This window comes from Lactuca virosa, chromosome 1 (assembly GCF_052849685.1).
Source record: "Lactuca virosa cultivar CGN04683 chromosome 1, Lactuca_virosa_CGN04683_v6, whole genome shotgun sequence".
Classification (NCBI taxonomy): domain Eukaryota; kingdom Viridiplantae; phylum Streptophyta; class Magnoliopsida; order Asterales; family Asteraceae; genus Lactuca; species Lactuca virosa.
The window spans coordinates 243,000,321-243,013,060 of NC_136426.1; the positions used below are offsets into that span (position 1 = coordinate 243,000,321).

The 12,740-nt window shown below is 31.6% G+C and overlaps 1 protein-coding gene across 2 annotated transcripts; it reads right to left on the reverse strand.

Moving 5' to 3' along the window:
• Nucleotides 1-425: 425 nt before the first annotated feature.
• CPNIFS (chloroplastic NIFS-like cysteine desulfurase) lies at nt 426-6,705 on the reverse strand. Of its 2 annotated transcripts, none has more exons than XM_079084421.1 (12): nt 6,560-6,705; nt 6,000-6,152; nt 5,172-5,447; nt 4,289-4,425; nt 4,013-4,172; nt 3,078-3,264; nt 2,552-2,697; nt 2,404-2,476; nt 1,744-1,807; nt 1,547-1,646; nt 1,163-1,321; nt 426-719 (listed from the first exon to the last, which is right to left on the reverse strand). In XM_079084421.1, the coding sequence occupies exons 2-12, from the start codon at nt 6,000-6,002 to the stop codon at nt 549-551; spliced, it is 1,476 nt and encodes a 491-aa protein (XP_078940547.1). In that variant the 5' UTR covers nt 6,003-6,152; nt 6,560-6,705; the 3' UTR covers nt 426-548. The 2 variants fall into 2 exon arrangements, with proteins under 2 accessions (XP_078940547.1, XP_078940539.1); XM_079084413.1 differs by having other exon boundaries at nt 5,172-5,462.
• Between the last annotated feature and the right edge of the window lie 6,035 nt (nt 6,706-12,740).

Genomic DNA, 12,740 nt, shown 5'->3' on the forward strand with positions numbered 1-12,740 from the left:
TATTCTAACATTCTAAAAATCACATTAGAATATTTACAATGTAATATTCTATTAAAATATTTCACGTATTTTTCAAAAAAAAACGGTAATTTTTTTTTTATTTTTTTTAGGTAATTAAAGTTCCTAAAATAATAATTAAATTTTTTTTTTTTTTTTTTTTGGATTTTTCCTTTTATTTTGCATTTTAAAATTATTTTTAGATTTGGTCTCACGGTCTCACAAAATTAGCATGGTCTCAAATAAACCTGAACCTATATATATATATATATATATATATATATATATATATATATATATATATATGAATTCTAGTGTGTTTGTATTTTAATATTCATTTTGTTATTGTTGTACTACCTAAATAACGACGATCATATATATACAGTTTTTTTTTTTTTTTTTATATTGTAGCATCTAAATAACAACGATTATAAAATTCAATTTTGGGTAATCTAGTATAGGTCAATAGATTACCAAAATATAACCACACATTTATAGATTTCAATATTTATATAAACCAAGGATAAAAGCTTATGTAAGAAATTTAAAATCTAGTTAAAGGAGGTGAAGAAAGCAATTGTGTCAACAAGTGCCCGAACAAAGTCATCAACATCTTGTTTTGTATTGTAGAAATAAAGGCTGGCTCGTGCGCTTGCATTTATCCCCAAGAACCGATGAAGTGGCTGAGCACAGTGGTGCCCCGATCTAATAGCTACTCCATGCTGAAAATTAAATTCATCACTTTTTTACTTATACTTTTATCACAACAAGACAAAAGAGGTTGCATTGTATTTGTATTTGGTAATGCACTGGACTTAGAACTGGGATTAATGTCAATGTCCCGTTAGAAAAGGTGAAACAAGTTGGGATAGAAACTCGCTCTCGATCTTCAATACGTGCAAAAGACATAAATGTCCTTGTTATCCTGATCATCAAAAATAGCCCTAGAAAATTTTCATGTCACGTCTAGTGACAATACTAGGGCTATGATTCGATCGAGGATAATGATGACATTTACAACAAAAAACTATAATTATTGTCCCATTGACATGGGTCCTAGTCCAATGCACGTCAAATATACTATATGTTTTGTCAAATTATTTGTTTTGTTTCATGGTATTGGATATTTTGAGGATAAAATAAAATGAAGATTTTGGTTGAATACCTGTTGATCAAGAAAAGTGGCAATATCAGTGGGATGAAGTCCCTCAACATTGAAGGAACAAAGAGCCGCACGATCAACGGTTTGTGAAGGTGCTGGTCCATAGATACGAACACCAGGAACCGTATGAAGGTTTTCATAAAGGTAATTACCCAATTCTACCTGATAATCAATTTTCTTTTATTATAATCTTATTATTCCGCTTCTAATGTGCTTTTATAAATGAAGATTCATTTAATATAATTAAACAATGTAAAGCTTAAGTAGGGTTAATAGTTAAAACTTGACATTGAACTCATAATATATATAACATTAAAAAAAAAGTCATATGAAAATTCATTGATGAAGAAATTTAAGAAATAATGGAATAGGAAAAATGAATGACACCTCATAATCATGAATCTTTTGCATGCCAATTTCAGAGAGATAATCAATTGCTGCTCCTAAACCGATAGCTTCCCCAATTGCAGGTGTCCCAGCCTCAAATCTAATAATAATAATAATAAAGAAAAATACATATCAATTCAGAAGTTAAATTTATTTAATTTTAATTCAAAATCAAAGGTCAAAGTTAATTAATTAACCTGGATGGAGGGTCAGCATAAGTAGAATGATCCAAGAAAACTTCAGAAATCATTTCACCACCACCTGCAAAGATATGTAATAAAAAGGAAAGCACTTGTACTTTTCTCATTTTCCAGAATTGGCCCCTTAACAAAATATATTTTCTTTACTTTTCTTGACCAATTTAAGAAAACCCATTTTTCCTTTTAATATCACAACAAAATACACAACGTAGTTTCACTACTTTATCATTTTAGCCACCTATCTACTTTTTTTTATATCAGGTCAAAATACAGAAAACAAAACTTACTTTTACTATTTCATGCTTAACCATCGTCTTTAGTGATTAAACCACTTTTTACTGTATATTAAATCATTTTTCCTGTTCCCAGTTTTGAAATCAAGGAAAAATACAAAAAAAAAACACAACATACTTTTACCATTTTATCGAATTCAACCATTGAACTATTGTTTTCTTTATCGATTGATTCACTTAACTCTTATTATAACAATAAAAAAATAATAATAGTAACTTTGTGGCTGAATCAATAAATAATGAAAGTAGGTTCTGTTTTTCTTTATTTTTCCTTTCCTCATAACAAGAAAAAACATTTTTTCGCCAAAATTTATATATACTTAAAAACTAAATATGAAGACTCTATAATGTCCTAAAAGCTTACCTAAGAATGGAGGCATAGATGCCAAAAGCTCACTTTTCCCATACAAGAAACCAACGCCTGTAGGCCCACACATCTGAAGCATGTTTATCTCTTAACTTCATAAACTACCAACAAAAATCAACTATAAAAAAGAAACTAACTAACTCACCTTATGAGAAGAAGCAACAAGAAAATCAACACCAAGATTTTGGACATCAACCACCATATGTGGTACACTTTGACAAGCATCTACCAATATTCTTGCTCCAACATCATGTGCCCATTGGGCAATATCTTTAATAGGGAGAACAGAAGCTACACACAACATAATGTTATAGATATTAAACTTACTCATTTGTTATGTGAAAAAGTAGTGTATACAACTTGCTATAAACATGAATCTTGAAGATATTAAAGTTGCTCTTGTACAATTTAAAATCTTTTTGTTGTGTGAAAACAATGTATACAACAACATGAACAAGCTTCTCTAAGCTGGAGGCGACCATTGTTTTTGTGCCTAGTTAGGGTGCTTCAAACTTCTTTTGGAGCTTAAATTCATAACATACTTCAATAATATAAAGTAAGACATATTAAGGTTACTCTTTTTGTTGTGTGAAAAAAATAGTAAGAGCAATGTCCTTTAGCATGAATGACTATTTAAAATCTTTTTGTTGTGTGAAAGGGATAATGCATACCAAGCATGTTTGAAACATGATGAACAACTACTAATTTTGTCTTCTTTGAAAGCAATTCTTGTAGCATCTTGACATCTGGCACTTCATCTTCTGTTAAACTGACAAATTTTAATACTGCACCTGTCCTCTCAGATAAAAGTTGCCAAGGAACAATGGCACTATGATGTTCAGCAATTGTGAGAACAATCTGCAAGTATTTATTAATGCAAGAGTTTAGCATAGGGGATATATGCAAGAAATAATACTATGCTTCCAATTACGTGTGTATTAATTATTATAGTATCCTATTTTCATTTCTTTCTATTACCAGTTTACCACATTCTACTTTCATTTTTCTTTTTTTCTTATAATTGCAATGGTGTAATTGAAAGAATGAAAGTAGGGTGTTATAATAAACAATTCAATGAAAGTTAGTAGATTGATAATTCTAGCATTTCACCCTCAGCAGAGTACAGGTTCAGTATCATAACATTATTTTGTCCACAAGAAAGTATACTAACATTTAATACCAAAATCTATAACCCATAAGAAATGATTGCAATGCATCAGATTTTTATGTGTTGCAGCAAAACCTCACTAGCTGTCAACATAAAGAAGCACATGATACAAGACATAAATCGAGGGTTTAACCTGATAACAAAAGAACAAGAAACATTTGACCATAATACTATAAATGCATTTGGTTTTCTCAAACAAAGGTGAATTGTTCTAGTCTCCTATATGGATAAAAATATAGTGATAAACATGAATTAATTATTCAAACAAGATGGCATCTCTCAAGTTCTTCATTCAAAGAGTTCTTTTAAAAAAATAGGTGGTCATAGACTGCAAATGAGTTGATGGAAGAAAGGAAGCATTAACCCCTAAAAGATACATGATAAATACTCCTCAAGAAAGATGAATAAAAAAAAAAAGATACACACACACACACACACCTCATCTTTTGGTTTCAAATTAGAAATGCCCCATGAATAAGCTACAAGGTTAATAGCTTCAGTAGCATTTCTAGTGAAGACAATCTCACTCGACTCTGATGCGTTTATAAATGCTGCCACCTTTTTCCTTGCCATTTCATACTCATCTGTTGCCCTTGCACTACAATTCAAATAAAATAGTAACATCCTTAAAGAAGCGAATAAGTGTGTGTGTTTAAAGATGATTATCTAAGAAATCATGAATTGGTGATTGGCATATAAATAAAATAAATTTACCTCAAGAAATGAATTCCGCGATGAACATTAGAGTTGTATGATCTGTAATAGTTGTTTACAGCATCTATTACAGCAGAAGGCTTCTGTGAGGTGGCAGCATTGTCCAAGTAAACCAGTTTTGATCCATTGTGTATTTTCTGTAAGATAACATAACACAAAAGGATTTCTTAAAATCTATTTATTATCCATAACAACTTCAATAGAAGAACAACATTATTGATTAAGCAACAAACAAGGAGCTGTTCCAATTAGAATTCCCTCTTTGTAGAACTCCCAATTCCCAAAGTACAAGAAATGGTATGGCCTTAATCTAAAATTAATTTGATAAATAACCTCAAATGTAAAATTTGCAATGATAAACTTGTACCCCAAACAAAAACTTGAACTCAAAATTTTAGGATCCAAAGTAAAGCACAGCAATGTTTTACTTTTACTCCCTCAGATCCACAGGTTAATGAAAGACTTGAACTTTCAAATTCAAATTTACCAGAACTGATATGAATACGAATTTAACATTTTTTAAGGTACCTTGTCAACATAGAATAAGGAAATATTTCAGTCAATAAGTTGTTCCTAGTTTTTAGCTAGTACTCCAGTTTTTGAGTTAGGCAGGTATTTTCCTGTAGCCTATTTAAGAGGCCTTTCTCCTTCAATTAATGTATCAGTAGAATGAATCAATCTGTTCTTTCTTATTTTACCTTGTGTTTAGTTTCTTTTCCCCCAACAAACCAATATTAATTAAACAAATATATTTCCTTTTACAAATTCAAATCAAAGATGATGTTGCTTGCAAATTTACCACCAAACAAGTTGTCGATTTTTTCCAGAAAAAAAAATGAACTTGAAGATATAGAAAGCCACAAGTCTGAAGGGAATTACGTACCTGGTGGAGAATTTCAAAATCGGGTCGTGTTGAGTGTCCGAGAGAAACGGGTGCGGCCGCGGGAACAGAAAGAGAAGCTGTTGAAGAAGATGATGATGATGATGATGATGATTTGGGGAAACCGAAACGGAAGTTTAGGGTGGTCCGATTGGTGAGATGGTTAGGAGAGATGAGTTGAGAAAAAGAAGGAAGCTTTAGAACCACCCCTTCCATGGTCCGCATCGTTGTCCCTGCCTCTGCCTCTGTAAGCTTAGCGAGCCGGCTGTTTGGTAGGATCTGAATTTTTAAGATCTGAATTTTTAAGAGGTCTGAATTTTTAAGATCTGAACTTTTAACATGCTGTTTGGTTGGAAACTCTGGATTACTGTGATGAATGATAAAAATGACCATTATACCCTTCTATATTATTTTTTGTTGAACAACCTTCTTGAATAATTACAAAAAAATATAAACACCATACAAAATCCAAATAAAACATAAATATTTTCAAATCGACAAAAACAAGTCTCCAAATCAAACATTTCAACCTACAAATTCAAATTCAACAAAGACACATATAAGCTTATCATATTTTATTTTTGGTGCTTAAACTCTTGACATAGTATTGCTACAATAACACGAGCCTAAAGTGAAATATTCATTCACTTTCTTTCAATGAAGATATATATATATATATATATATATATATATATATATATATATATACACACACACTAAACAGCTATTCTCGATGTATCTTTGGTAAAAAAAGATATAACTATCAAAAACATGAAAACCACAATAACTCAATTGCTACTAGTTCAACAAAAACGACTCTAGAGTACATACCATTCAGAGTCTTCCAAACAAGAATATAATATGTATCTCTACATGCCAATATTTATGTTGTACACCCTCCCATACTTCTTCTCCCAAACAATCTTTAACAGGTAAGGTTATAAGTTGTGTTGAATAACCCAAACTCTCAATTCACCTGTATCCCTGTACATACAATGAACAATTTACTAGGAAGATCTTACAAACTTCAGTATACAAACCGTAGCAAAAGGGAAACAGAGAAGGGTTGATGTGAAGACGCAATTGCTCTTGTTAATTGACATATACAAAAATTGATTAATTATGAAAAAATTGCAAAAATTGGTGAGAAACAGAAGACAAAGATAACATATGATTTTAGCATCTGATTTCAAAATGAAGACAACATCATATTTTCAAACGATGCCCTGATTTCAGGAAAAAAAACAAAAAAAGGAAAACCGTGCTCTGATTTCAGGAAAAAAGAAGCAAATGATGCCCTGATATTCGAATTTTAGGGGAAACAACTATGATAAAGTGATTTTCAAGCATTAAACTCGAATTACATAGCAAGAGAAAAAGAAAGACTTTACCTGCAGGAGTTGTCGGAGGCGAAAGAGGCGATGGAGGCGAAGGCAAAGCCGACGGCGCCAGTGGCGTTGCAGATCGGACGGAGGCAACGGATCGGAGCTGGAAGAGAAAGGGGAGGAAGAGAGAAGTGGCGTTGAAGAGAAAGGCGTGCGAGTGAGAAAAGAAAAAGAGCGAGTTTTATCCAGGGCACAGTTGTCTTCTATTTAATTCAGATAAGGTTTATGTCTGATTTTTTAAGAGGCATCTGTCCAATTAAGAGGTATTTATATGTGGCTACCAAATTTTTTAGAGCTTGCCTTTTAATTAAGAGGTAAACAAGTGTAGACACAATCCTTATGTTTTAGAGTAAATTACATGTTTGGCCCTACAACTTTGGCGTTCATAACATTTTTGGTCCAACTATCTAGATTAATGCCTGTAGCATTTCTCCGTTTGTGGCTGCAAATCGTCTCTTCTGGTCTGTGTGGCTCTTTCATTCGCATGTGAGTTTCTCTCAAAATTTTATTCAGAGGCGGAGCATCTTTAGGGCCAGGAGGGGCTGTGGCCCCCCCTGATTTTTTTTTCTTAGAAGTATTCGTAGCCCAAGAAGATTTACACAAATGAAGCCCAAAAATAAAAAGTTTGGCCTACCTCCCTCCTCTCCGTTAGTCCAAACTCTGAATAAAAGTTATCGACCCTCTAATCCTCGCTCAGTCGGCTCATCGTTGTTCGTTGGAGCACCTATCCATGTCGGCACCTCCCAATCGACAATCTGCAGTCACCGTTGGCAGCTCCACCTCTAACCTCTGCGCTGGAATCGATCAGGTATGTTTAGTCAATTACTTGCTTCAAATTGAAACACCAAACCCAACAGCTTGATAACCAAACTCAGAACTTGTACACAAATAAGGCAAGATGCAATCTTTTAAACCTGTGGTTATATACAAAAATTTTAAAACAACCTGTATAGTAAGAGCAGCTAGAGAGAGAAAGAAAATAAAGAATAGAGAATAGAGAAGAGAGTGTGAGTGTGTCTGTGTGAGTGGGAGATGGGCAGAAAAAGGAAAGCAATTAGGATTTAGGAATGGCGGTTTCAAAAGAAGAAAAAACGGGTTTTGATGAGAGTTGATGTTATCCTTTGGATGGTGAAAAGTAGTAAACCAATAGGGCATCGGGGAACACAGACTCACAGAGTACAGCTGTTGAAATATGGTAATTTTTGACATGTTATGGTGTTTACGCGGCAGCATACTCTTGGCTTCATATCTCATTATTCGTTTTTTTGACCAAGTACTCTCCTATTTTCTGCCTTCCTAATAAACAAACTGGTAAAGTTTTTGAGTTGGCAAAAATGTTATTATTCTAATAAAAGTAAAAGAATCAGAAAATGGAAGTTTAAATGACTTTCAGGCCTGGTGGTTTAAATAGATACAGAAATTACCGAAAAAATTCATTCCAAGTTTGTTTCTGCTTCTACGTATCTTTGGTGTTTATTTGCAGAAAAAAAAAATTATAATTTCGGCCCCCCAAATTAAGTGGTCAAAGCTCTGCCCCTGATTTTATTTCCAATCTCCAGTAGTAGTAGTATGGTTTTTAACCTTATGCTTTACTTTGTCCTTTATTTATTGTTTTAACTAGAAATCTAGTAGTAGTAGTATCGTTTTTACTTTTTAACATTATAAGCTTCACTTTGTCCTTTTATTTATTGTTTTTAACTAGAAATCTAGAATACGAGGACCTAGGCGAGTAGATGTTGGACTATAGATTGAGTATAGATTGGGTAGAGAAGGCGTGCTCCTTGTTTCTAAATTTACTATTATTGAATGGTCACACATCTATCTCTTTATTGTTTATTTTTGTATAATTTCTTCTATCTCTTTATTGTTTATTTTTATTATAATTTCTTTGTCAATTGTGAATTATGACTAATTTTATTTATTAATTGTTTATTGATCATATATAGTTTAGCCCGACTTCAATTTCTTTAATCAGTTTTATTAAGGGAACATGACTCTGGAGGTAACTGATTGTTGAGTTTATTCTCATTTGGTCTCTTTCTTTTTTTGTACCCAATATACCATCGAACTTGTTTGTGTTCACCATAACCCTTTGACCGACTATCAACTATCAATTGTGATAGTCGGTCAAAGGGTTATGGTGAACACAAATAAGTTCGATGGTATATTGGGTACAAAAAAAAGGAAAGGGGCCAAATGTGAATAAATTCAACATTTGGTTACCCTCCTTAGTCATTTTCCCCAAAAAAATTAAATGAAATTTAAGTTGCAAGAGTATGAAAGACTTCAACTTTCTTAGGTCATAACGTACATGAGGAGCGTTTCGGAGGGGTAGCTTCGTCAAAACATGGTCTATGTTATGCATACTGTGGTTAGTTGTCAACAACTCTCAAGGATATGATTGTATACGAGAGGTATCTTTATCGGCATAAACGTTTACTTCAAGGTATATTATGGTGATGTGTATGCAAAAGCTACATGATCTTGTACATATTGATGTTGTATCTTATCCCATGAATTCGATCTTAAAGCCAAGTAAACTCAAAAATCACGGCACTTGTGATTCCACTCGTTTGTAGACTTGTCAAAAATCCATGATACGATAAATCATTTGAATGGAAATGTAAATGTAGTCATGAAATGCACCGGCTCAATCAAGATTCCCCTAATAAATATCCAAATGCATTACAAAGTTGTACATATATGAAAACTATTCTTTCGTGGGTTATGTTTTAAAGAAAAACAAGAATGAATCTCATAAAGTCATTAATATGAGCAGGAGATGATGTGAGATTTTCTATAAATGAGTAAAGGGAAATGACTCAGAAGGATAACCAACTGTTGAGTTTGTTTTCATTTGGTCTCTTTCCTTTTTTTGTATCCAATATATCATCGAACTTGTTGTTTGTGTTCACCATAACCCACACACACAACAATTTCGATGGTATATTGGGTACAAAAAAAAAATGAAAGTGACCAAATGAGAACAAACTCAATAGTTAGTTACCCTTTAGAGTCATTTTCCCTTTATTAATTGTCTATCAAACTCACTCAAGTTTTAAATGTTTATTTATTTAATTGGCTAATGTACTTTAGTAAATAGTATAACTATATATATTTAGATTAATTACAATTAGATATTTAGATTAATTATTAAATTTAACTACACACAATATATAGGATAGTAGAGCATGAAGAGCCGTTAAACAATTTGTTCCAAGAACGCTAAAAGAGTCATGTGATTCATTTACTATGTAAAATTATATGTTGTTATTTTTATTTCGATTGTTTTTATAACAATTATCGACATATTATAATATAAATGTCTTTTGCTTATATATAAAAATAAATTAGGGGCCTATTTTCATTTTTCGTACGGGCACTCAAAATCAATGAGATGCCCCTTTTAGATTCTAATTGTAACTTACTTGCTCTTTATTTCTATTTCAAACTAAATTAGCTTGTTTTGTTCTTCATCCTAACTTTCGTTAAAATTGAACTCGTTATGTGCAAATCACATGAGGGCATTTTAGTTATTTCACCCCACAATACCCTTATTCTTTTATACAAACAATACTCTAGAAAATGAGAATTTCAGTATCAAATTTGATCTTATCCGATTCCTTTTTATTCACAAAATAATTTAACAGATGAAATATGGTGTTTCAAGTTCGAGTTTTAAAATTCTAAAACTTTTTAGTTGGCAACTGAAGTCTTAAAAAAAAGACTTGAACAACATAAAATCTCATAATAAGATCACAATACATGCACATGCAAGAATTTTAACAACCATAAAAGGAAAAAGATTAAGAACATTTGTAGTTTTTTGGTCCTCTCAGAGGTTGATCATTGATGAGGTAGGCTAGAACTCGAACTAGAGTCCCTCTAGAGTAAGTCCACCAACAAACGTGGATGACACTCAATGAATGCTAGTTCCATTCTTATGAATACAAACCCTTAAGCTTGAACAACTAATAAAAACTTTGGTGTTCAAGAGAGTGTTGTATTCTCTTATTTTCTTAGCTACCAATTTAGGGAGAAAGGTGTGTTTGTGTGTGTAAATTGTGGCCACTAGCAATGAAAGTCTTCTCTCTTTTTTAATCCCTCCATATATGTAAAATACAATCATGTCTAACATAAAAGCCTCTACAGTAATTGGATAGGGATAGGGAAAACTCTGTTACATGGGCTTCATCGAAAGTCATGGACTCTACTAGTGATCTTTGAAACTCTGAAAATCCCAATGAATTTCATTGAAAGTCGTGAACTATAGTAAAAAGAATCTTAGGAAGTTATTTAAGTTGTGTGTATGCTTATCTAAAGAATCAAAATAATAAAAATAACTTTTTTAGAGAAACTGAGAAAAGATAATAATAATAATAATAATAATAATAATAATAATAATAAATAGTTATATATGGTATATAGCATATAGTATATTTGTTTTTAGTTATGTAACTTGGAAATTTGGCAATAACTTTTGAGGCTTGATAGTTTTTGAGGATATATTTATAGAGTATGCAAAAATGAGTGGAATTTAAGTTGATAGGTAATTTCTTACGATAATGAGGAGTATTATAAATTGAAGAGTTAAACGGATAAATAAATGAATATAATTGACGATTTTGCTTTGAGTTATTCTTTGTGGCTTTGAAGAGTAATGATATATTTGATTCAATGATGGAGGTACAACTATGATTTTTTTCGTAGATTAATTCTAGTTTGTTCGGGGACAAGTAAAGTCTAATTGTGGGGTATTTTGATATGGCTAAAATTATATATATTTTGTGCTATATCATGTACTTTATGTTATGTTTTTATGATGAGTTTTGGCTAAAGGTACCTATTTTGCTTTAAATACATAAATGTGTTGTTATTTCATGAAGATGTGGAAAAAGAACGGAAATGAGCTCAAATTAGGGATAAAGTTTAAGAATGAGGTTGTTAAGATAAGAAGCTATAAATCATAAAGCACAGCGTGTCAACTATGTAAGTGCATCGTGTTAACTTGTCAAATGAAGAACTCTCGAAAGAATCGTAGGGCGCGTCACAACTTCCATATTTACGCGTCACACCTTGTTAGGTTTTCACTACTTCTATAAATAGGTCTTTTCGATTTGACCTAACAAAATCTGTCATCGGTAGATTTGATATTCGGAAAGGATTAGAAGGGTGGAAATTCGAAGGCTAAAGCAAGGATTTATAAGTTGTAATTGTTAGGCCATCATTCAGTTTGCTTAATTATGTTTAGCATTCTCTTTTATATTTATTTGTATTTAGTTTTTATGACTATGGACTAAATGCCTTTGTGTTTCGCTTAAATGTGGATGAACTTAATATCATGTGTTGATTTTACGATTTTGATATTAAAAGTGGTTCAATTTACTAATTTTGTCTCATATTTATTGTCCACTTTTGACTTTTGAAGTCTTTATTATTCAATGTTGATCTTAAATATTTTTTATTTGTGTTATATATTGCTTAATGAAACTTATAACAATTAAAAGACATTTAAAATACAATCCATTCATATATTTTTCATCAAGTATTATATATCAAAACAAAAAATATTTAAGTTCAATGTTGAAGAATAAAAACTTCAAAAGTCAACAGTAGACAATAAATATGGGATGGAGTTAGTATTATGTTTTCTTAATGGAAAGATCTATATGTGTTTAGTTTGTTTCTCATAAATTATTACTTAGTTTACATGATTAGATGACCGATCTGATTGTACATACGTGTATCATAATTGTTCAATGACCTGTGAGAGTTATTATTATAGAAGAACCAATCCCTACGATAAGGATATTGAGAAGAAAGCTTTAATGTGTATGTTGCATTTAATGACCATTCGGTGCATATAATTAATTATCATGACCATTAATTACCAGATTAAATCTTACATGATATAAACTAAATAACTTAATTAGGAATTGGAAGACCCACACTTTCATATTTCTGAATTGTTACTCCGAAACATGCTACGTGCATATTCATAAAAACAATATTTTATATATTGATAAAAACAATATTTTATATATTGATAAAGTGATTACAAACTACTGGATACAAACCAACTATTTCAAAGTGTTATATATTACATAACTCCCCAGGATTCTATAGTTTTATACATATGGGAGTGCAAAATACAATAGTTTCAAACTATTCGAAAATCTTCTATCAA

Coding starts and splice junctions, on each gene's coding strand:
- CPNIFS (XM_079084413.1), bottom strand. Junction 1,808..2,403: donor ATCTATGCCTCCATTCTTAG/GTAAGCTTTTAG, acceptor ATATCTTTGCAG/GTGGTGGTGAAATGATTTCT. Junction 1,647..1,743: donor TATGCTGACCCTCCATCCAG/GTTAATTAATTA, acceptor TATTATTATTAG/ATTTGAGGCTGGGACACCTG.